We start from the raw sequence: 24,551 nt of genomic DNA on the forward strand, positions 1-24,551 counted from the left end.
CGCTCAAAAATGACTGTGCAGCTGCTTTACAGCAGCACAATCACTGTTGGTTTCATTGTTGCCAAAAAAATATTATTGTTGAAAAAGTGTTGAGAAATTATTGATAAAATATTTTTGAGGCTTGCGAAATTAGGAAGGCAAATTTTATTGCTAACAACAACAAAATTTGTTAAGTTGACGAACATTTTGACTTGAATAAATTTTTTATAACTATGAAGAAATTGTTGAGAAACTATTGATCATAGATTTTTGATGGTTGAAAATGGTTCTTTTAATACCACTATTAATAAAGATGAAGATCATTTTGAGTTTAGAAGAGTTTCAATTACTATTAAAAATTATTTTCCTGTGAATGAGGTATCACAGACATACATAAAAAATTCTAAATTTTGACAGACATATGTATTCTCGTAAATAAGTTTTTGTTGTTTTAGTAGAAGATGCGAATTCGATGTGACTTTGTAAGGGTCCATACCAGTTCCATTTTTATGCTCAAAATATACTTTAGTTAAGGGGGTATTCTAGTCTAGAGGCATGAGTTTAAGGTAATTTTTGCAGTGTCGCAAAAAACAAGAAGTTAAAATTTTTAAAATCCATCCATCTATTAGTTATTTATTAACAGGAAAAAATTAAAAAAATCATAAAGAGTTAAAAATTAGAAAAATTAGCAGCTGATAAACTGGGGGATCTCAAAAAAATGGCATACCCACAACTTCAACCCTCCTAGCAATCCAAAAAAAAAAAAGATTAAACTAGAATAATGTTGTAATGTCTGTTACTACGGAAAAGTAGGAAAAAAGTTGTCCACAAAATAGCGACTGCCTGAAAAAAAAACAATTTTCGTACAGCTTTTTTTGACCGTTTCGAATTTTTTAAATGGCGGCTGCTTGAAAAAAAAACAATTTTTGTAACAAGTTTTTAGAAATAGCAAAAAAAACTTGAGGATATGGATAGTGCCAGACATAGACAAGTCGATATAGAAGACTATATAAAAATTGCAGTATCGTTTTGAAACAGACAGTTTCGCGTTTCGAAACTGGTTTAAAGTTTCAGTTCCGACCGAACAGGTTTAGATGCCAGTTTAGTAAAATAGCTATATATATCTCCGAAAATAATTTGATTTTGAAAAAAAAATCTTGTAGACATATTCTTGAATAGTTAAACCTTGAATATATAAATTTTTTTTTATATGTAGACTGGCTTAACCCCTTAAGAAGTAAAAGCAAAATGACGTTTCAGAAGCCTAAAAGCTAAATTAAAAAAAAAAAAAAAATAAGGGAAGGTATTATTTTTGAACAAGATACTAAAAATTACTATATTTAAAACAAAAATTTTTCTTTTCGAATTTTATTGTTATATTACATATGAAATATACAACATTTTCTAACTCTAAAAAAGAACACTTTGTACAAACATTTAAAATTAAAATAAAATAACCATAATAATACCAGTAAAATTATTTAATAAAAAAAAAATTATTTTATAAAAATTTTTTACAATAATCAATTTTGTATATACAAAATTACTCGTAGGTAAGTAAATGGCATTTTATATAACAAAAAAAAAAACTAGTCTAAATAATGTTATTTTAAATTACTAAAAAATATTTAAAGTAAGACGTGCTTTAATTTTATCGTGGAAATAAATTATACTATTCTGATATTGCATGATTTTTAACAATATTATTATTATTGTTTTATAAATGTTTCTGAAAATTTGAATTTTTAAACGAAATAAATATAACATATTGAAATCTAATTTAAAAAAAATAATTTTTATTGTTTCATAACAATATTTTTGCAAAGTTAGATAAATTTTTCAAAAATAATTTTTTTATAGAACACGCAAATATTTTTTTCATTATTTATTATTATAAAACTATTGATTTTCGTTACAAATTAATTAAAACACTTTTTATATTTCATACCCACCTTAATTCATATATACATAAGGAATTCTACACGCTTAAACCAACAAAATGCCAACTATTTGAAATATACAATATTTAACATAAATACATTAACTGGTACACAGTGAGAAAAAACCCAATTCTAATACTAAAATCACAAATATGCACTACTTTTATACAAAGGAGTAATAGATTTTAACTAAACTATTTATCATATTTCATATATACATATGTATGCATGATTCTAGGTAGTTGGGATTATCTGCGCACGCCTTGATACTCGCCATTATTTGCGGAACGTCCTTTTCCTGGAAAGCCCCGTGCAAAGGGTGGTTTGGCATTTGTGGTCACATAGTAATTTCCTCGAGCTCTGTAAGAGTATTGGAAATTTAGAAAATATTTGAGTTTTAAAACTTACAGCTCATTATTTCACTAGTTACACTATCTGAACATGTACTGACAAGCAGTTGAGGGTATAGAGCTGAGAACTGTGGTAATTGTTTTACTGAAAAGAAATGTCTAATTTGGTCTTGCCTTTGATAGCTTTGTGAAGGTTCTTGCTCTGCTCTAATATAGGCTACAAATGTCATACGATATTTATAGAGAACTTTCTGCCCTGTGATTTCGGGGTAAAAGTATCCCCTGCTTGATATTTATTGATCTTAAAATATGTAATGCTGTAAAATATTAAATGAAAATTTTTCACCGTTTATGTTCGAAATTCCCCACGATCAGCTCTTAAATAAGTGTGGAACTCGAGACACCAAGGATATGTTGCCCTTTATAGCTACCGTAAACTTTTTTCATCCCTGTTTTTTTTTTGTATCTTCCTAGCTTGCAATCTAAAATAAACACTTCCATATTTTATATTTACGTCTACTTTTTACTTACTCATGCGAGACATGTTCGCCCATTAGCACATAATCCGAATCCTTAGGCTCACACCAACCTATCAGGTAGGTGAAGAGATTCGGACAAGGACCCGCATAGAAACCACGCGTCGAGGTTATGGACTCGATGAAGTACGGTGTCACCTTCGTATGATCGCAGGCTAAGGTTTCTGCACAAAATGAAATACAAAACGACAAATAAATAGACGCCAATCAAGGTAAAAGCATTGAAACCTACGAAATAGCGTCGCTGAACCGACACAAGCCGGCTGTCGCGTGCCGCCGTTCACATAAAAGTCCGCATGACCGCTCGAATGCCACTGACCCAAAATACCGGCGCCCGTATGCAGCACATCGACAAAGTGCGCATCGCTCGAATCCAAATCACGCGAGTTGTTGGTGCCCGCGTAAAAGAAAATAGTCGGATCCAAGGCGGTAATGCGACCCAACTTACCTTCGTTTGGCTTCAGATAGTTCGCAATGAGTCCGGCAATATGTGCGCCCACGCTATAACCGATAAAGTGTAGATCATCGGGCCTAACACCACGCGGATGACGCGCCAAATACTTGACCAGCTGTGAGATGCACAAGCTGCCGAAACGTGGCGCCCATTCCATTTGGCTGAGACAAGGCTCCTTCACCGCTTCGGCATAATCTACAATAATAATATTGTACTCGCCGACCGCAAAGTAGGCTTCACGCAGATCCGGACTAGGGCTATTATTGCGTCCGCCGCCAAAGCCATGTATGATGATTTTGGTGGGATGCCGCGGATTGAAGTGCGTGTAGTAGAGTGCATTGTCGTCTAGCACATCGATGAATTCGGGATTCTGCTGTGTGCGTCGTGTATAGAGGTAGAATTGTATCTTCGGATGTGGGCAACGATATGGCTTCTCCAGGCATGAATCGGTAACGTACACTTGATTTGTGTCGTTCTTGCGCTGTGCGACTGTAAAGATCAAGCCACTCGGTTTTAATGCTTAGTACTTGTGTATGTTTAGTATGGAAATGATGATGATGTATGTGTGTTTTTGTGAAAATATGAACCATTCAAATTTTATGTGAGAAAATTGCACACTTTTCCGTTATCTAAGCACTTTCACAAGTTATGCAAATAAGTGGAAAATCTATTATCTTCAAATCGTAAAAAACAATATATATTTTTTTTAATTGTGCGTGTATTGAATTACATTTGTTGCATTTGCAAATGATAACAATTAATTGCGTGTCTTCATAAACCGTTAACTGGTTTGATTTGTGTGGCGCTAAATTCCCAAACGACAATTTATGCAGTTACTTATGTTATTGTTGCTGTTGCCTTCAACAAAATTTGGCGGAAGTAGTGGATCCACACTTGCCAAACGACATTGCAACGAGACGATAATGCATGCAACATGCCACTCGCTGCATGCCACAGCAAATTAATGCGAATCAAGTGTTAGTGCTGTAAGCTTTGGCATTGTTAAACCGGTTACTTTTGACCGAAATTTACCGTTGTTTATTCAGTTCAATATGCGGAAGCGCTTCCTTCACTTATTCGAAAGTGAATTTTCGTTGCAACAAGTTTTTCTCTTGACTATTTATGTTTCTTTCACTCGATTACAAGAGTTGAACTTAACTTTTTTGAATAAAGGTGTGTGTCTTGGCTCTTTTTGAGCAAATATAGACACCTTTTTAAAGCCAAAGCCATAGAAACGCGCTTATTTTTAAAAAATGCTTAAAATTTCGTGAGTTTTATTGGCTAGGAAAGAACGGTTCAACAAAGAGAAAAATGTCTACTTCAACCAGCTGAGAATGAGTGTGTTCACATTAAGTTGCACATATATGTGAATGATAATCGATATCTCAAATAGCTTTTGTGGAGTTACTGCCTTTTAAAGGGTTGCTGCTCAGTACAATCAGCTTTAGCAGTTTATCTTTATTCGCATTGACGCTCGAGTAATTTTTTCTCAAAACTGCATTTTACAAATTTGCTTGAGTAATTACTCGGAGGCATACATATTATATGTATGATTACTTAAAAATTTTTCTGCAAGTTCTTTATATAGTTCGCCATACAATGACTTGCCAGTCTTTTGATCCGATCAATAATCGAATTTTGGCGGGCTAAAAACCAAAATTTTGGTTTTAATCCAATTTTTTGTAAATTTTTAATTTTTTTCAACCATAAGTCATTACACGGACAACATCTTCTAATCCGAAATTGTTTGGGTTTCATCCACGGAGAAGGCCTGAATCACTGCATGTAACTTGTAAAATATTTATTTATCTATTTATTTTTTAAATTTATATTTTCAAAGCAGTTGATAAAGTACTTTTTTAGACGAGATTTGTCCCTCAAATACAGTTTCATAATAAGTTATTATGTCCTATGTATTTATATGTGTCATTCGTGTCTATTGTAGTGGGGTATACACCGCGACCTAACCTTGTGCCCAACCTTTTTTAGTAAGTCTAACCCCAATTCTGTCACAGTTTAGGCCATTTTTTTGTCTCTACCTTCCTAGATAAGGGCAAAAAGGTATTCTAAGCGCTAAAAAGTTAACTCGATACTACTTTCTACTATAATCAAGGATAAATTTAAATCCAAAAATTTTCAACAGTACGGCGCTTTTATTGCGTGAAGATCATTTCGTTTAAAAAGCGAACTTATGAGACTTCGTCTATAGGACAGTACCTAAATCATGAAAGAACCTTACTTTCGAGGTGCTACATATAATTGTAGATATAATAATTAAAGGGTTTCAAGAAATCTGAAATACTTGAGACTTACTTAACCATGAGTCCCTTCCAGCAAGTTTTCTTCGCATTTTTTAAGACCACGCCCATATTCTCAGCAGGATGAGCATATAAATTGACAAGTTCGAAAACGCTCTATGAGGAGTAATCTTTACAAAGTCGGCATTCTAAGACCAAGACTATGAGTAATTTGAAGTTAGTAAGGGACATTCCGGTCCATTGTCTTAACACATTTGTGTTAGGCCTCGGCCTCAACCGTGTTAGCTTCGTAAGTTATAATTTTTCAAACGATTTGCCATAAAGTGCCAGTGCTGAGAAGTGTTAATGTGTAACGTAATCCAAAATAAAAAACACGATTGAAATTCAAAACCGCCAACAACATAATACATTACGTCATCATGTTCGCTACAATGCGCCCCAAACAACATATTAATCACTGACATCCAACTTTTTTGCTTGCAGATCGAGCAACTTGAACTCTGGCGCAGGTTATCTAATCACAAAGAAATGCAACGCTTCCTTAAACAAAAAGTTGACAAAATGGCACAAAAATAACAAATGAACTAATGAAAATACAATTCACAGTCCAACGAGCAACACAGTCATCGTAGTTGGTGAAGTTGACAGTGACCAACGAGTCGCATACATACGTACATATATGAGCGTTACATAAGAATGGCTAAAACAAAAAATCATAAAAAAAACAGAAATTAAACAAAGCAACGCTACAATAAATGCCAGCTGAAGCTCATGGCAACACTAGTGAACAACAACGTGATGAGCATGTTTAATGGCCAATTGAAAAGTAATGACAACAATATGCATGCTCATACAGGTAAATATTTACGTATTTATGTATGCCTGTGTGTATATGTAAATTACATGTGGACAGCCGAAAAATTGCCATAGACAATTCACTAAGCTAAACTAGCGGTCACCATTAAATAGTTTTCCGCCACCTACAGCCACAATGGGCTATTTACATAAATTAGTAGCGTGGAGTAAAACTCGACCAGGTATTTTTCACAGGAGGCAAATGCCAAATTTTTTTGTCAAATTTAAGGAGACTATAAAAAATATTTGGTCTTAGCAACGTATTCTCTTCGGTCTACAGAATTCGCTAGGTTAAACGTGAGTTGAGGCAAGGGCTTATTGTAATGGAAGCGTTCACAGCTGTCCAAGTCGGATCTTGCGTTACCTTAGGTGCGAGGATAAACACTATGATCTAACCTATGATCTAACCTATGTTCTAACCTATTATCTAACCTATGATCTAACCTAATGAAAACCAATATAGAAGTTTAAATTAAGCTTAAAAGTAGGTATCAGAAAAAAAATCAAACCATCTTTCCTTTGGAACTCATTATCCTGACAGTATCGTTGAATGCCAATGGAATAACTGTTATTGAAGACTGAGATAACCTCTCAAATAAGTTAGGAAACTCATATTTATAAGATATGGGCAACGTTCGTATGAACTTCGAAGACTATAAACTTAATGGACCTTAAAATATGGTTAATCGAGGCAGCTGACCTTCTAAAAATTTCACAGTAACGTGTTGGATATAACGTTCATATAAATTTTTACAATTTAAAAAAGCTCCATTCATTGTGGGTGTCGTGCGAGCTCACAATGAAGATATTGCTCTTTATCCGAAAGCTACTTTTTATTATGCTCGGACTTCAGAGGAATGTTCGTTAAAAAGTAATTTTGCATCAATGAAAAGGCAGGCGCCGAGACTGCGGCCTATTTTAAAGAAAATAAATCGAAAATTAGGAGAATTGCTATAATAGGAATAAACCCCTCGATGATAATAATGTAGTATAGCTCGAATTTCCGAAAATAATGTGTGTTTTCTTTAAAACGGTATGAACTTTTTGACCCGCTTTTTATAAGATACATTATATTACAGAAATGATTTAGGAAATCAATTTTGTCATGTGGACTTATTCCTATTGCAGTCTTGTAAAATTTAGCAGACGTTATTAGAAGACATTATTGTTAGACGCTAATCGAAAATCTATCCAAATATCTGTGAACTCAATTTCAAACACAAATGGCAGAGATTTTGAATAATAAGACAGAATAAATCATTACCATGAGAAACGTAGAATTCCTTTTTGATGGCCTTGCCTAATAATTACTGGTTTGATTAAAATAAGAAAAATCACATTTTTAACAAGATTGACCCACTGTTTAACAGCCGGCGAGACGCCGAAATTCCACGTGAGTGAGCAGCAAAAATTAGCACAGCAGCCAAAAACGGCTGCAATTGCACGCACATATACATACACACACACAAAACACACAAGCACAAATACTGGCAACAACAATATTTTGTGTCTCATACAATTACTGACTAACGGCTTTCGTTGTTATTGCTGCTCTGCAATGTTTCCACCAATATTGTTGTTGTCATTACAACGTTGCGTTTCGCTCGTAACTGGCATTTCTGCTCGGTTACACTCTGCGGTAACGATGCGATGTTGCAAGAAGCCGGCTAAAACGACGCGTTGCACGCGAATGATACGTTTGTTGGCTCATTTTGCGCTTGCAACTAAGTTTTTTCTATATTTTTTATTACGCTTTACTTTTGTTTTGATTATGTTGTTTGCTTTTCGGTCTGGTATATTGTTGGTGTTGCAGTCGAAGTAACCGGTACCTGCTGGCGTATTCAACAGTTCCATGCATTTATGTAGAGTGTGTATGTATGTGTATGTTACATATGCTTAGTGCACAAATTGTATGATTTTCATATATTTTTATGCATTTTTTACATACGTATGTATGTATATGTAATTTATTTGCATCCACCAATGTAAATGGCAAACAACGAAAGTCAATGCTGTTGCCATATGCTTTTTTTCAGCTACTGTCAGTTTTTGCATGTCTCCTTTGTTTTTGTTTTTGTTTACTATGATTTACTTTTGCCAATTTCATTACCATTTCTTTTGCATTTTTCCGCTCATTTATTTTTACAACAGTTGCTTATTGCTTACGCATTTGCTTTGAAACCAAAAGTGCACATATTTAGCTCCATATATATATATATGTATATAGAAAATGTATGTGTACATATATGCACAATTTAAGCATTCATGTTGGTATGTAAGAGATTATGCCTTCCGAGTGCATTTTTGCCTTTTGGTAAATCACTGCTGTTGAAATGAAATGTAACTGTTACATAAGAGTAATAGTGACCCACAGATTTAGTTCAGCGTTGTATTTTGGCAAATAGGAGTTCGTTGTTATTACATAGTTGGCATTTCCTGGTAGCGGAAATAAACACACAATAAGGGGCACACCTAGTGTGAAATATTTGAAAAATCAATTTTTTTTTTATATTTCGAAAGTCGATACCCTTAAAAATAAAATACGAAAATAAATTCAACAATAGTTAATAAAATATCTCCCTCAAACACTACCCCTCCATATAAACTTTTTTGGATGTTAGGCAGCTTAAAAATATTATATATTTTTTAATTTTGTAATAAAACAAGAAAAAAGGTTAAATTCGGTTGCACTGAAATTATAACACCCCTAACAAATAAAAAAGTTTCCCTGCAAGAGCTTGATTTTGTGCCGTAAGTTTATATGGCAGCTATTTAAATGCCATAGTGGTCCGATCTGATCAATTTGTTCGGAGATTGTAGCGTTACTATGAGCAATAATCCATGCCAAGTTTCATGAAAATGTTTCGTCAAATGTAACAGTTTCCCACAAGAACTTGATAGTTCAGATAGATAGATCGATGTTTGGTAGCTATAGAGTATAGTAGTTCGATATCTACGGTTCCGACAAATGTGCAGCTTCTTAGAGAGAAATGAATTTCAGATCGATATCTCAAAAACTGGCTACTCAATATTAACTATTCCTATAGATCGAACATAAAATAGTGTACCCTACAAGTTCTTGAACAACTTTGACTGAACTACAAGTATGGCGGATTAACAGCTGACCTCGCTGGTAATAACAAAGGCGGAGGGAGACTTCAATTGCATAGGAATGAACAAGCAGAAAGGCAGTTTAATTCACTGCCGCTTCCTGTTGGGCTCAACCATAACCATCTCAGCGATACTTATAATATTATTCGACACATTCTTATGTGATATTTATGGAACCAACTAGGGAGCACAATGTGCTCAGCACATGTCGGCAAATTATATTATTTTATCTTCGAAAAATTCGTATTTCTTTCAATTCTACTTAGGCTTACCGAAACCTAGACCTCTAAAATCTATAATCTCAAATGTTCTGCCTATAGCTTTTTCCAAATTCAAAGCGAATTCTTGGAAAAGAAAAATATTTTGTGCTGAGGATTTTAAATTTAAGCTCTTTTCTTTGTTGTATCACCTTTTCGAGAGTTTTAGTTTCGGCGACTTCAAAACTGAGCCTGGTTTGTTGCTGAGTATAAATATCATTTTGACGTAATTTTTTAATAATTTTTGAAACTTTTTAAGTAAATTGTAGAGTTTTTTATGTCGCACTAATATTTATTAAAAATTATTGTGTTGTGCAACAGATAAAGATGCAACGATGCCAACTCTGACAACCCAACCAACCATAAAATTGCTTAAGTGCCTTAAATGCCTTAAATGCGAGAAAATAACAGACACACGCACGCATGCGCATTTCTATTTTATTAAATATTGCACAATTCGTTGAAATTGCAACAATTTTCATTATGCGATTTTCAAAAAGTCGCTCTTGCAACATATTTTAACTCACAAACATAATACATACAAACGCACAAATTATGAACTGTTATGTCACGACGGCATGTCACATATGTAAGTCTGTCTGTGCGCATGCCTGTACCTACTAATTGCATTTGTTAACTTTATGTCTCACTCGATTGCAATTCGATTATGAAAACGTTCCTCAAGCGTATATTAATTTCCTTCTTGGTTGTAAGGCAAAGAAATCGATGAAGTGAAAAGAAAAACAACTTAAAAAAAAACGTTAGCTCATGATGGCAACTTACAGGAAATTTAATATGAAATACTTGCAATTACTCGAGGCTTATTTATATGAAAACAATTGTGACTCGCTTGAAAAAGATTGTATGCAATTATTTATATAACGAGTTTTGTGATTATAATTAACAGCTGACCGAGTTTTTAAGTTTCCTGTGAACCTTTTTGTTGTCATAATTTTATGTTGCAAGAAGCGTTAGGGGAAACGTTTTCATAGTTTTTTATTTGATATTGATTAGCGGGAAAATTAACTCATGCAGTTGAGTGAAAATTGGCTACGAGTCACTCAAGACATTTTTTATGTATTAAATAAGAAAAAACGTTAACTTCGTTAACCGAAGCTATCATACCCTTCACAAAAACAAAAGATTTGTTAACAAGAACTTTTAGCGGCCAGTTTGTATGACAGTTATATGTTATAGTGACTCGATCTGAACAATTTCTTCGGAGATTGCATCATTACCTGGGATAATTATCATTGTCAAATGTGACGAAGATATCCAGTCAAATGAAGCATTTTTCCTTACAAGCACTTTATACCGATCGTTCAGTTTGTATGGCAGCTATATGTGATATTGGTCCGATATAAGACATTCCGACAACTGAGCATTTTCTTGAGGAAAAAAGGACGTGTGCAAAATTTCAGAATTATATCTCAAAAACTAAGGGGCTAGTTCGCATATATGTATATAGACAGACGGACGGACATGGCTAAATCGACTCAGCTCGTTATGGTGTTCAATTGTACATACATTCTAAAGGGTCTTTGATGTTTCCTTTTGTGTGTTATAAACATCGTAGCAAACTTAATATAACCTGTTTAGAGTATAAAAATTAGTTTTGTGGCATTTTAAAATGGAGCCATTGAAGATGTAAAAAATATTGTTTTGTACATAAATAGTTCAAATTCATAAAATAGTTGCTTAATATCTCTTTGAGACATTTGCCAAATTTAAAAAATTTCAAAAGTTTTAAAATTACTTTATAATGATTCCCCTAACGGAGATCGTAACTACTGATTCACACATGAAGACTTTTGTTGCTCAAACTCATAGTTTGTCGGCGAAGTGGCGACAAGGAAATACAAAGAGCACTGAGTTTCTTGTACTCGTGCAACATGCTTTGGGTTTTTTTTATTTTATATCAGTTCTTTGCTACGTAGTTCGACATTTCTTTTCACATTGAAATCGCTTCCGAATTGCAGAATTCGTGTAGCTGGTGGGAACGAAGTGGGCAATAATAAAATTGAATTTCTCGGCTAGTAAGCAACAAACGTTTCCATGTATGTTATAAACCCAAACTAAAGATGTTTTTTTCTTGTTAGAATTTCCTACAGGATTAGCTGTCAAACTGGCTGTCGAAACATTCAAAGTTTTTGACATCCATGGTATATTCGGTTTTTTTTTTGCAGATTACCACACTGTAAATTCCTTGAACTTTGTAAAAATTTATTTCCAAAACATAATTTTTAAGCAGGAATTTTTCTTTGGCATTTCTACGTCTAATATATCTTTAACAACACCTTTAAACAGACTTTATATCATATACTTGTATGTAAGTATTTCTGAAAATGCCTGCATATGCATGTAAAGTATTTGGAAAACAGGCATTTCATGCAACTTTTTAATTGAGGAACTGTTCCGTTAATTTCCTACCTTCATTAACTAATTTAAGCGGATGTTAAATGCAGCGTGAAATTTTTGTATTTTTCATAACAAATTTCTCAATATTTGTGTGAGTTTACGCCCACTAACACCAAAGAGCTTTAAAGCTAACCAAACTGATTTTCAAAATATTTTGCAATACAAAAAAAAAAAAAACAGAGTTATCACAATATTTTGTATGCAACCAACACATATTTATGCAGGTAATCATTTGTTGGGCATACAAAGCCGTGTTCAAGCGATTGCAAACCACAACAATTTGATTAAGAAATGCATTTGGTAAAACGAATACAAGGCATGTTTCGGATATTTGGTTCAATAAACCAAAGCAACCGGACACGCAGTATGCTTGAAGTTATTAATATGCCTCGCAAGTGTTGGTTGGATTTCTATGCTTCAGTAGGTGATAAAGCGCACAAAACACAAAAGGAAAACAACAACAAAGCGATATAACTTTTAATATTAAATATAGCGAAAAAAATGTAAAACAAACAGGTGGTAATGATTAGACAAAGTTGTTTTTTTATCCCTCTGATGAACGTAAAAAATTCATTCTATCTGATATCATCATTTTCTGGTAGGAAGACGGGGCGATTATTAAATTTTAATAGCTTGCAATCTCCAAGTGAAAATTTAATACTTCAAAGTAACTAAAATTAAATTATATTTAATCAATTATAAATTGGCATGGCAACCTTATTGCAGTTTTGTTATTGCACAAAAACATTAAGTATACATTATCCATGAAAATCGTATAAAGATTTTATTTTTATAGATGGCAACTTTATTCAATAATATTTTTGTAATAAATATATGTGTTGCACCATTTTTCTTCCGTCCCTCATTCTAAGTATGCTTTCATATCCTGCACAGACTATGTTTAGTTCGCAAAGAAGTTTGTAGCTCCCAGAAGGAATGATAATATATATATTTTATTAATTATATATCAGCGCGACGAGCTAAGTTAATTTAGCCATGTCCGTCTGAGAATCAGATCCTCTGTCCATATATTCGCAAACTAGTCTCTCAGATATCGATTTTAAATGTTGGGCAGCTCCTTTTTTACCCACAAAGCTACTCATTTGTCGGAACCGCCGATATCGGACCAATGTAGGATATGACTGTCATACAAACTGATCGATCAAAATCAAGATATTTTTATATTCTTTTGGGCATAGGAAATGCACCTGTGAAGGGTATCATAGCTTCGGTGTAGCCGAAATATAAAATTTGCTTTTAAAATGTAATAACATAAATGAAACGGTTTTTAATAGGTGGCAACACATATTTTATCAATTTCAACAATTTCAGAACTAAATTAGTTTTTGAAAAGAGCAATTATTTACGAGTTTTTCGGAGAATTATTAAAACAAAAGTACAGCAAAGATTAAAAAAGTCAAAGAGAAACAATTTATTCGCTGCCTTGAACCTCTCCAAAAATACTTGTGTGGTTATTTATTGCTGTCAAACTAAACACAGTGTTTATTAAATGAAAAATATAAGGCATGTATAAATTATGAAAAGTTCTTGAACCCGAGCAGTTTGTACATAAAATATTGCGCAAGAGTGCAACGACAATTAAAAGTGAACGTGCGCTTGTAACGGCCATTAAAAAAAGTTGGTTTTCAAACTAGAGTTGGAAGCCCAATTATCAATCAAATATGTGAATACCAACTTATGTACACATATATATATTTAGATATATATATTATATATATATACATATAAATATGGTATATGTGCATATGTGCAGGTATACTGTATAAACTTTTATTTATGCTTTATTGCTAATTTAATTGTAGTTTGAATTTATACCAGCATAATAGCCCATGTGTGTTAGATCCACCTTGACACTTATTTACACTAAATAAAGTTAGTGAAACAAAAAAGTGAAGAAATATATAAACAGCAGACAAATTAATTGAACCATAATACAACTCTGGTTACAAGCACTTGGACGTCATATAAATACTAGCTGACGAATGTTGTAGAAAAACCAAAATAAATTGGAAGGCACATAGGTGCTTTTACACGTATGTATTATATATAATGGAGTATACCACACGAAGTTCATATTAAGTGAATGCGAAAAAAATATAATATAATTAAGTGCTTCAGTCTTGACAAGTTGCATTACGCATGCGCATTTCAAAAATTTGACAAGTAAGGCTATGCACTAATAAGAAAGGGTCGAAATAGATAAGAAAATTATATGAAGACGACTTATGTAGAGTCAAAAAAGTTTTGCAAAAGATCAAAAAATTCCATGTAAAATAAATGGGAAAAGTAAAACGATTTATACGGTAAAGATTTTATTTATGAGGGATCCTTTTGTATGGCAACAACTGAAACATCAGGGGGGCGTTTGGAAAAAAAAATTTAATTGGGATATAATAAGCACCAAAATGTATATCTATAACCATAGGGATGTATTTTGGTTGGCAATACCACTAGGGAAAAAGTATGTCTAAGTTTCACTTAGATTAGACTGAAATTTGAGGAATGCACTGCCCTCTGCTGCTATTACAATACTACGTTTAAACTCAGTCAAATCAAAACTCCTATGTTACTTGTCGAAGCTCAGGCACTTGTTGCCAGTGGCGTTTTCTACAGGCACTTTCTTCTTTTCCTAGCTCTTCTTTTAAAGTTTGAGAACCCACAGTGAAGAATGGTTCCGGTTCTATCGGACTGTTTGCCACAGTTTCACTTGGATTTCAATCAATTGCAAAAAGAGAGGCATTAGATCTCAGCGCTGCGACATTAAGACCACACTTTCTTCAGCAAATGCATTAACAGTTTATTGAGAGCTTTTGGCAAAGGAGAGGAAAAAAAAAAATAACTATTTGTAAACCTAACAATGCAGTCGAAACAAAGACCACCTCAAACACTACAATATAAAGGCTTCGACTTAAGTAAACTTATTAAAATATACTCGTAGCGCAAGCTTAAACAAGGCAGTTGGGTGAATCGTTGATTAAGTTTTGTATGTCACGTAAACTTTGTATTATAATTTGGCTGACCTTGCCTTAATTTGGAATATTAGATATGTAAGTATTTCAACGAGTTATGTTATTTGAAGAGGTCAACTATGCAATATGCGACTATATTCATATTCCCGTCCTTCAAAACATAAAAAAAGGAATAATTAAAACAATAATAAAAATTTTTAAAAATGTATATAAAAAAAGGTAAAGCAATAATAAAAAAAAAACGAAAAGTGAAAATAAAAAACGTACGTACGAATTAGGAGTGCAAAAGTTTAAAAAAAGTAGCACGAAAAACTATTGATCGGCAATACAAAAACATAATTAAATCTGCTTACATTTGTAAATACAAATAAATAAAAAAAAAGCATATTTTTCGTTTCGTTTCTTTTGTATGCCATTTGCATCTCTTTTTGCTTTGTTCAATATTTTTTCATTTTATTTTTTATTTTCATGCAGCAAAAGCATGCGACCACCCAGGTTTAATAAGCGATCTGTCAATCAGTTAGTCCGCTGGTCATTACCAATTTGTGCCCTTTTATAGGCTTGCGATAAAATTCTAATAGTTTTTACATTATAAAATTTTGATTTGTTTTCCAATCGCGTCTTCTTTTGAATTCCCCGTTTTGTTATTGTTTGAAATTCTACCGTTTGTCGTCATAAACGCACAAGGTGTTAAGACGTTTACTGATTGTTAAGCTGATTGGTTTGGTTTGCTTTGCGTACTCTTCGCTCTTCGTTAGCCGAAGCTTTAGCTTTTTTGCGTGCTTTCGGTATACAAAATTAATAAATATACTTATTAGCAATGTATTTATTACTTGTTAAGCTTTTATGCTGCATATGTTTTGCCAAAATATGATTGTGCAAGGACTTCTCTAAAATTCCACACGCAAGATGAAGTAGCAAGACTATTCCAACGTGTGAATCATATTTACTGATATAAAATAGTTAAAGTATTTGTTCGCATCCATGATAACACCGGTTAAAATGTACTTATTAAATAAAATGTTTATGAAAAAAATCCAAAAAGCATATAGATCTGCGAAAACTGCTTGAAAGGTATGATTTCTTATCCCATAAAAAGCTTTACTCTTAACCAAAAGGAAAAACTGCGTCGTGAGAAGTATTTCAAGTGTCTGACCTTTTTCATTTGCCTGGTTCTCAATGCTACAACATAAGGTTTCATGGCAAGAGATGCTCGCCAATCGCTCGAAACGAGAGAGGGATATGGTCATGGTATTGCATATCTATAATAATTTTCTCAGAAAACATCGCACACAACATCACTAATGGAATCGTGAAACTAAATATTTCGAGTAATTTTTCTTGAGTTCGTAATTATTTTTTAAACTTGAACCTAACATCATGAAAGTCAATGGCTAATTTTTAATGAGAACCAAATTTTGAGACGTAATGTTCCAGATTTATGTTGTGAGTTGATTTTAGCAATCAAGAAAAATCCCTTTCAATGAAGAGTCGGTATCTCTTTGTTCATAATTTGAGAAATTATTTTTCTGTATGTTTGCACCAAAAAAAAGGAAATTAACATTCAACATCTCCTGAAAAGTTTTTAAAAATAAAAAGAGTAGGAATAGCCCTTGAAGAATCTTTTTAGGAAGTTAAAAAAAAAACAATTGCATTAATTGTTCTAAAAATTTAAGGATATATTTATACATAAGAATAAACTGTAAAATTTTCCTGCACTGCTGCAGTGAGGTCGGCCTTCTCCGTGAATGAAACATATAAAAAGTCTCAATAGAAGTTATTGTCCTCACAATGACTTAATGTTGAAAAAAACTCAAAAATGCCAAAAGTCGCAGGAGAACGACTTTGTAACTACTATATACGGAACATGTCGCCAAAAACTTGATAATCGTTTTTTTTTTAATTTCACCTTAGATGTGACCCTTAAAACGCCTTTTTGAGATAAAAATTGTACTATTTAGAACATGAAAGGGTATACTAAGTTTGGCACGATATTTGAAATACCTACTTGTAGAAGGAAACGTCTGGAACCCTATAAAATAGCCATATCCGTCTGTCTGTATACATGAGAAATAGTCCCTCAGATTTTCAGATATCGATCCGATATTTTGCTTAACTCTTTTTCTATTCCAAGAAGCTGCTCATTTATCGGAACCGCCGATATTGGACCACTATAGCATATAGCTGCCGTAAAAACTGAACGGAGTCAACTTTTTGTAAGAAATTTTTTGTAATTGTGATAGGTATTATAGTTTGAACTAAAATTTGCAATTTTTCTTGCTGAGATTAAGCTCATCACTTGCAGGAAGAAAGTTCAATTAAGGCCAGAATATTAGAAGACAAATGTATAAAGAGAATTTCTTCGAGCAGAAGACAGAAACTTTTTTCAGTATAAAAATTATTAGTTCGGTTGGTATACCTTATTTATTTCTATTTTTAATGTGACTTGGAAGGAAATAAAAACTTAAGTGCTTTGTTAAGGAAAATAAAATTGATGACTTTCAAAAGTATATAAAAACAAACAATTTTTAAAACTATTGTTCGAATTTAAAGCTCAAAAGCCTAGAACAAGCAGGCAACTCTGCAAGCTTTTAACACTTTAGAGTAAAACAATATTTTTTATGCTAACACTTAGCAAGAAATTTATTCTTTTGGATTAAGGAAGTCGTTAAAGGTATAATAAAAGAAAAAAATATGGCAACTCGTGGAAATAAATGGGCTCGCGAAATTTATTGCAGTTTTAAATGAGCCATTTGCTTTATATGAACACTAAATGCGTTAATTGCGAAGCTATTTTGTTTTGTTTATACATATTATGTACTTCAAAATGCATGTGTACGAGTATGTATGAACAACGCTAAACATTTTAGCGGCAGTTACTTTCAATTTGTTGTACAATAACAAATTAGTGGTACATACATGCGAAGTTGAACAAAATTTTAGTAGAAATCTGAGGAATTATAAATAAGTATGTATGTATATATTGTTGTTTATATGCAAATGTGCCAATATGTATGTAAGACATATTTTTAGAGACATTAATAATGACATTGCAGTTCGTAAAAATGGCTCATTGGGAAAATATGAGTAAGTGTGTTCCAGAGTACTGTGACACATACACTCATGCACATAAGTATGCTGACATAGTTTGCTTGAACTTTTGGGCAGGTGCTAAAAAGAAAGTTGAATTCGATGTTTTTTCCCCGTTTGCTTTTACATTGCTTTCGCATTTCGGCACTTTGCATACAGCCAAGAAAGAAACAAATAAAATATGCCCAATTACCAGATGACTCAGCCCGAGTAAGGGCAGTGTGATGCAAAAATGTACTAAAATTTGTAAAAGTCGAAAGCGATTTAAACAAATTCAGCACAAAATCTCGAAATATTTCCAATAAGTGGTCAATACAATTCGACAGCAAAAATAAAGGTAATATTATTAAAAGATGAGAAAAAGCGCGATTTCTTTACACTGAGAAAAGAGAGCACGAAATTCAAGAGCAAGAGGAAGAGCAAGGAGAATATACTTGAAAATTTGCTCGCAACATAAATGCTTAATTCGAAGAGCAGTAGTTCCTTAGCAGTAGAGTAGTAGTTCTTAAGGTCTGATGGATTATAAAGTTATGGTCATAAAATGTCTTTGAGCAAACACGAGCAAAAGTGAGAAGAGTTTATCCCAACTATTTTATGCTAAAAGTGGTTCAGCTAGAACGCTTGCTGTCATGTGATGTTTTCATTAATTTTGTTAAGAAAAAATATCTTAAGACACCGTTAACACCCTCTCTTCTATCATTATATCATCACAGTTGATAGTCATAACTTTAATATTTAAAAAACGTTTGCCTTTTGTGGAACCAACAGTAAAGTAGAGAAAATATTAGCATAACAGTAAGTCAGTAAGATAGAGATAAAAGTAGAATAACATCATAGAAATCAATTTCTCTTTTGACACTCAAGTAGTCTTTATGGCGCTCTTAGTATATTTATAGTGGAAGATCGAGCACATCAGAAACTTTCGATCTTGATATGTTTAAGAAAAATATATTTAGATTTATGAATTAATTTAGGTACTTGGTGGATTTGGCGTAGATGAACAGTTTGAAATATTCTATATAGGTATAATACTTATAAAACTACGTCAAATCAAATTGACAACGATGGCTAGGATTGCGACTCTCCTACTCCAAAAATTTTTTATATGGTTGTAGCTGGTGATATTAGATTGAAATGTAAAGTGGAATTCACTAAAAAACAACTAAGTGCAAAGGAACTTTTTTTTAAATTATATATTTCAAAATTATATATTTGACAAAAAGGTAAAAAAAAAAAACGATTGAGACCAGCACAAATAATTCTCTCTCTTAAGAATTTAAAAAAAATCTCTACTTACGTTATAAATCAAAGCTTTTTCTAAAGAAACGTGAACTAGTAACACATAATATCACCTAAACTGGCATTACATTGTAATCGTTCTATCAACGTGACAAGGCATATATTTGTACATACATACATATACAAGCTTCGGCATTTGAATGCGCATATCTCAGAGCAAATAAACCATCAATGTGTTAATCGCTCATTTAAGGCGAAAATTTGTTGTTAATTGAAATGTTAAACAGCGCTAAAACAAAAACAAACACAATCAAAGTGTATTTACAAAAACAATAAACAGCGAAGTTGAAAGGAGAAAAAAAAGAAAGGGCATATATAAACATTACATAGTCATGAAAGTAAAAGTTTTTTTGGCGCAAAAGCGACTGAAGATGTTGAAGAAAGATACGGCGCGAATTAATGCGATAACAAGAAATAAAAAGTTAGCAGGTAAAAACAATAAAATAAGAAGATCAACTACTTAATAAATATAAAATTAACACAGCGATGGATTTAAAAAAAATACAAAAATTATAAAAAAAATATGTAATGTAAATAAAAATTTAAAAAAAATTTAAAAATTAATAAAAATGCAAAATATATTTATATAAAAAAATTTTGTAATTTGTTTTTTTTTTTTCATACGCAGATAGTAGCTTCATATATTATGCAAATTCTTTCATGAAATTAGTTAACTACTAAAGTCGATTGGAAAAACAGAAAAGTGTGCTTTGCGTCAGCATTCTATTTGAAATTGATGCTAAATATAAGTAAATACACATAAGTGGTACGTGTGCGTGTAATTGCAATTTTATTTGCTAAGTGTAATTAGCTAATACAAACCGGCGTAGTCCGCATGACAGCTGAGTAGCAAAATAATGTGTAGCAATAATGTGGCAACAATGTTGGTGTTGTATTTGCGGCAAATCAACCACATTTTATATCGACTCGAGGTTTTATGGCGTTTATACTCACAAAGATCGGTGATGGTAGTATGGAAATTGTTGTTATTTTTTATTTTTATTTATTTTTTCTTAATACTAGCAAATGATTTGTCAGTTGGCCCACTTATAATTAATTTTTCTTATTTTAAATTATTCGTCTCGTTTTGAAGGTAGTTCGAAGTGTTGTCTGTTATTGAATTTTAGCATGCACCTTTGCAATATAAATTATTATTTTTTTAAACTAATTTGATGATTTGTAGCAAGAACAGCTGCAAGTAATAAAGCTTCTGGATTAAACACTATATACTATTATGTTTTAATTGATTATAAATATCAATCTCAATCAATTTAAGCAAATTTCACTAACTTTCATTTAGTTGATATTAGTTTATAAATCCTTTGCAATAGTTTGCAATGAGTTTAAATTATGTAATTTATTTTTTCCCATAATGCAATTTAATTTTTTTTCTAACTTAAGCAGTTTTTTTTTATAAAAAATATGTAAGGCTCAAGGAGGTAAATTTTTTTTAAATGTACAAGTTGTACCGGTATGAACTGAGCGTTTTTTAGTGCATGAAATTAAATAATATTTTGTATGGGAGAGTAAAAAAAAATGTATTCAAAGTATAGACCATTTTTACACATTTTGAGCACCTTTCTGGCAATTTGTGGATACCATGCCAATAGAAATGTTCGTCTTTGAAGCAAGGCAATCAAAAACCCAATTTTCAACTCCTGCGTCGAAATTGAAGTGTCGATCAGTCAATGCGTGTCCCATCAATGAAAACGAATAGTAATCGGAAGGTGCTAAGACTGATGAATACGGCGGGTAGCAGCTTCCAGCCAAGTACTTTGTTTGTATCCTCAACCGATTTTGCTTTGTGTGCAGTTGCCGTATTACAAAATTAATTTGCCGTGCCTTTTGGCCAATTCTGTTAATTTTTCGATCAATGCATGGTTCAAATTGATCATTTGTTGTCTGTAGCGATTGGTATAACCAGTTTCAATAGGTTTTAGAAGCTCATGATATATCACATCCAATACGGCGCATTGCCTTCTTACCGAAACCATCAGTTTTTGCAGTCGATTGATAGTTGTCCCGGTTTAACTCATGATTTTCTCCCTTTAGGATTCTTAAAATAAATGCAATTTTCATCGCCAGCTACAATTCGATGCAAAACTGCTTTACGTTCGTGCCTTTGCAGCAAAATTTCACAAGCTTTGATGCGACTCTGCAGCACTTTTCTTCAAATGGCTACAAAAAATTAATGCTTTCCGCAAATCGTCACTTTCCTGTACAAAATTTGACATTTTCAACACAATGAAAAAATAAGATGTTGTTTGTTCGATGACTGTAAGATTATGCCAACCAAACCGCAAAAATTTAAGGCTCGTTCACAACAAATACTCCTTACAAACACATTTGTATCCTAACGCTCACTCCATACCGGTACACCTGGTATATGTTTTTTATGTTATTTTTTTTTAAATATTTTATGTTAAAATTTTTAATGCCGTACTTTATACCTTGATAAAATAATATAGGTATTTTTAATTTGTTTTTTTAATTTTTTTATGCAGTCTTTTAAATGCATACTTCTTGATTTAGCACTTGTCATTATTTAAGAAACTATATTTAAATAAAAGCATTTCGTTCAATTATCACAAAATTACATATTCCGTTGATTTTTTTATAATTTTTTTTTTTTTTGCTTAAAAAATTTTTTTCACTTTACTTTGTTTATCACTAACTTTAATTACGAATTATTTTGAAATAATTTCTCAGTATTATTTGAACTAATTATGGCTTAAAAGATAAAAAGTTGGCTGTTTGCAGTCTAGGATTGTAAGTTTGTTCGTAATCGTTTTCAAGAAATTATTAATAAAAATATTAATAAATTATGAAATATAATTATAGCGATCAAACACTAGCATTTAAAAGACTAATTTAAATTTACTTATATTATTTTTTTATATAATTGATAATATGTAGTATTATAATTTTTTTAATTTTTTTTGATAATATATTTATTAGTAATTAACTATTGGGTTGGCAACTAAGTAATTGCGGATTTTAATTCGTTTAATTTTTGTCTTAAAAGTTTTTACTGTGTCTTCACACCAGGTGAATAATATAATTTTTTAAATTATAATTAGTGCTTTGGTATGCAAGTTTCTATTATATTATTGCTTATTATGGTTTATAATAGAAATTTTTGGTGTTTTTTTTACTATGTTTATATTTCAATGCATTAATTTATATTTTATTAAATTTTTTTTATTTAAATTTTTTTTTGTTTTATTTTATTACACATAATTTTTCTAAATAAGATAAAATTACAACAATTACTTAAGATTGTTGGTTTTTGTTGCTTATAATAATTGGAAATTTTATTTTTATTATTTTTTATAGTTTTTAATATAATTTTTTATGCATCAAATAACTGATTTTCATTTCATAAATATTTTTTACTGCATTTAATTAATTGTTTGAGTGCATCTTATCATTGTTATCACACAGCATTGCTCACTTTCGACTTCGTGGTGTTGTAAATACGTAATCCACATTTAAATACCGTAAAGTAACTGCAATATCACTGCATAACCACTGATAAGAGACAAATAACACGCTCAACCAACGTAACGTGAATTTTGGATTTCTAGTTCATCACTTTTTGCCTCTCCACGCGCCTATGCCATGCCAATGACTTTTATGGCCCGCGGAATGGGGTTAATTAAATCGAGCAGACCGCGACAACCAGATTAAGGCAATTCGACGTAATTTAGTTTATTTTCATACACAAGCAACTACACACAAATAAATATGCAAGTAAATATATACATGCATTTATATATACATATAATATATAAATATGTAATTGTTTGTGAGTTATTTAAGTTTACAACTTAGCGGTCGCTTGCCTTAACTTGGCCGTGTTACACTTTTTCAACATTTCTATTTGTGCATGACAACTTCAACTTCAACTTCCACTGCAACTACAACTAAAACAACAAGTGCAGAGCACACATAATATATGAGCATAAAAAAGTTTAAAAACAAATTTATGAAAACTATTATGTAACAGAAGGTAATGCGCCGCTTTGTCACTGTTACAAGTTCCCGCCGCTTAAACTTGAATTGTGTCTATATGTCTGTCCGTTGGTGGGTCAAGGTACGCTTATCGCGACGCTTTGTTTAGGGCACGCTGCCTATTAGCATAACAGTTATCTTGGCGCGTATATATATAAAAATATATATTTATATACATATATATATGTTTGTAGGTGTTATGCGACTACGCGCATGCGTCTGGTTTACAACTTCACTAACGCATACATAGATTCACATGCATATTTCTTTTCAGCACTCGCTTGCCTTGATGCCCACCAGCTGTGATGCTGTAATACAATTTTTTGGTCATTGGTCTCTAACAATTCCGGCTTAAGTGGGCAATTTGGCAGCTGGTACAACGAGTAGCCTGGAGGCGTGCACCCACTTTACTGCACGTCCACGCTTCGCAAACAAAATATTTATAATTTAACTACTTTTAAGTGTTATATTTTTGCTTTTGTTATTTTTCTATTTTATTTATATTATTTTTTTTCTTATAAAATTTATTTTATTTTTGTTTAATTAATAATTTCACCTTCACCGCACTGCGGATGTGCACGTCATTTGCACTTTTCTTTTACTTTTACTTTCGCATACACATTTGTCTTTGCCGCCGCATTCACTCTCGTTTATTTCGCTTGCTTTGCCGCCTTTTCGTCTTTTCCGTCTGCGCGTTTTTGTGGCCGTCGCGTTTGCGCACTCAAAACTGTCTGTTTGCTGTCGGCCAACTTTTGCTTTCGTTTGACTTTGCCACCACGGCGCTGCGCTCAGCTTTGGATTGTAAGTTTTTCAATTTGGCTGAAAGTTTTCGGTTTGCATGAAATTTTCGTACAAAAAGTTGCGCGGCGCTTTTTGCCGCTACTCAGTGCTCCGTTTGAATGAGGCGCGTATTTTGAGCTTACAAACTGTTAAATTACTAAAATGCGAGCTGTAAGCTTGGCACACGCTCAAGGGGTTGTCTCGAGTGGTGCGACCATCG

At 32.4% G+C, this 24,551-nt stretch overlaps 1 protein-coding gene across 1 annotated transcript; it reads right to left on the bottom strand.

The window, feature by feature from the left end:
* Positions 1-1,893: 1,893 nt before the first annotated feature.
* LOC106619396 (phospholipase A1 member A) lies at positions 1,894-24,266 on the bottom strand. The gene is made up of 5 exons (XM_014237463.3): positions 24,108-24,266; positions 20,360-20,729; positions 3,038-3,748; positions 2,801-2,969; positions 1,894-2,279 (listed from the first exon to the last, which is right to left on the bottom strand). The coding sequence occupies exons 2-5, from the start codon at positions 20,451-20,453 to the stop codon at positions 2,168-2,170; spliced, it is 1,086 nt and encodes a 361-aa protein (XP_014092938.1). The 5' UTR covers positions 20,454-20,729; positions 24,108-24,266; the 3' UTR covers positions 1,894-2,167.
* Between the last annotated feature and the right edge of the window lie 285 nt (positions 24,267-24,551).

This window comes from Bactrocera oleae, chromosome 3 (genome assembly GCF_042242935.1).
Source record: "Bactrocera oleae isolate idBacOlea1 chromosome 3, idBacOlea1, whole genome shotgun sequence".
Lineage (NCBI taxonomy): Eukaryota > Metazoa > Arthropoda > Insecta > Diptera > Tephritidae > Bactrocera > Bactrocera oleae.

Excerpts from the sequence above, each read along its gene's own strand:
- LOC106619396 (XM_014237463.3), bottom strand. The coding sequence starts at position 20,453 with ATGTGGTTGATTTGCCGCAAATACAACACCAACATTGTTGCCACATTA. Across the intron at positions 3,749-20,359 it reads CTGTCATGCGGACTACGCCG|TCGCACAGCGCAAGAACGAC; the intron begins GTTTGTATTAGC and ends TGATCTTTACAG. Across the intron at positions 2,970-3,037 it reads CGGTTCAGCGACGCTATTTC|AAACCTTAGCCTGCGATCAT; the intron begins GTAGGTTTCAAT and ends CATTTTGTGCAG.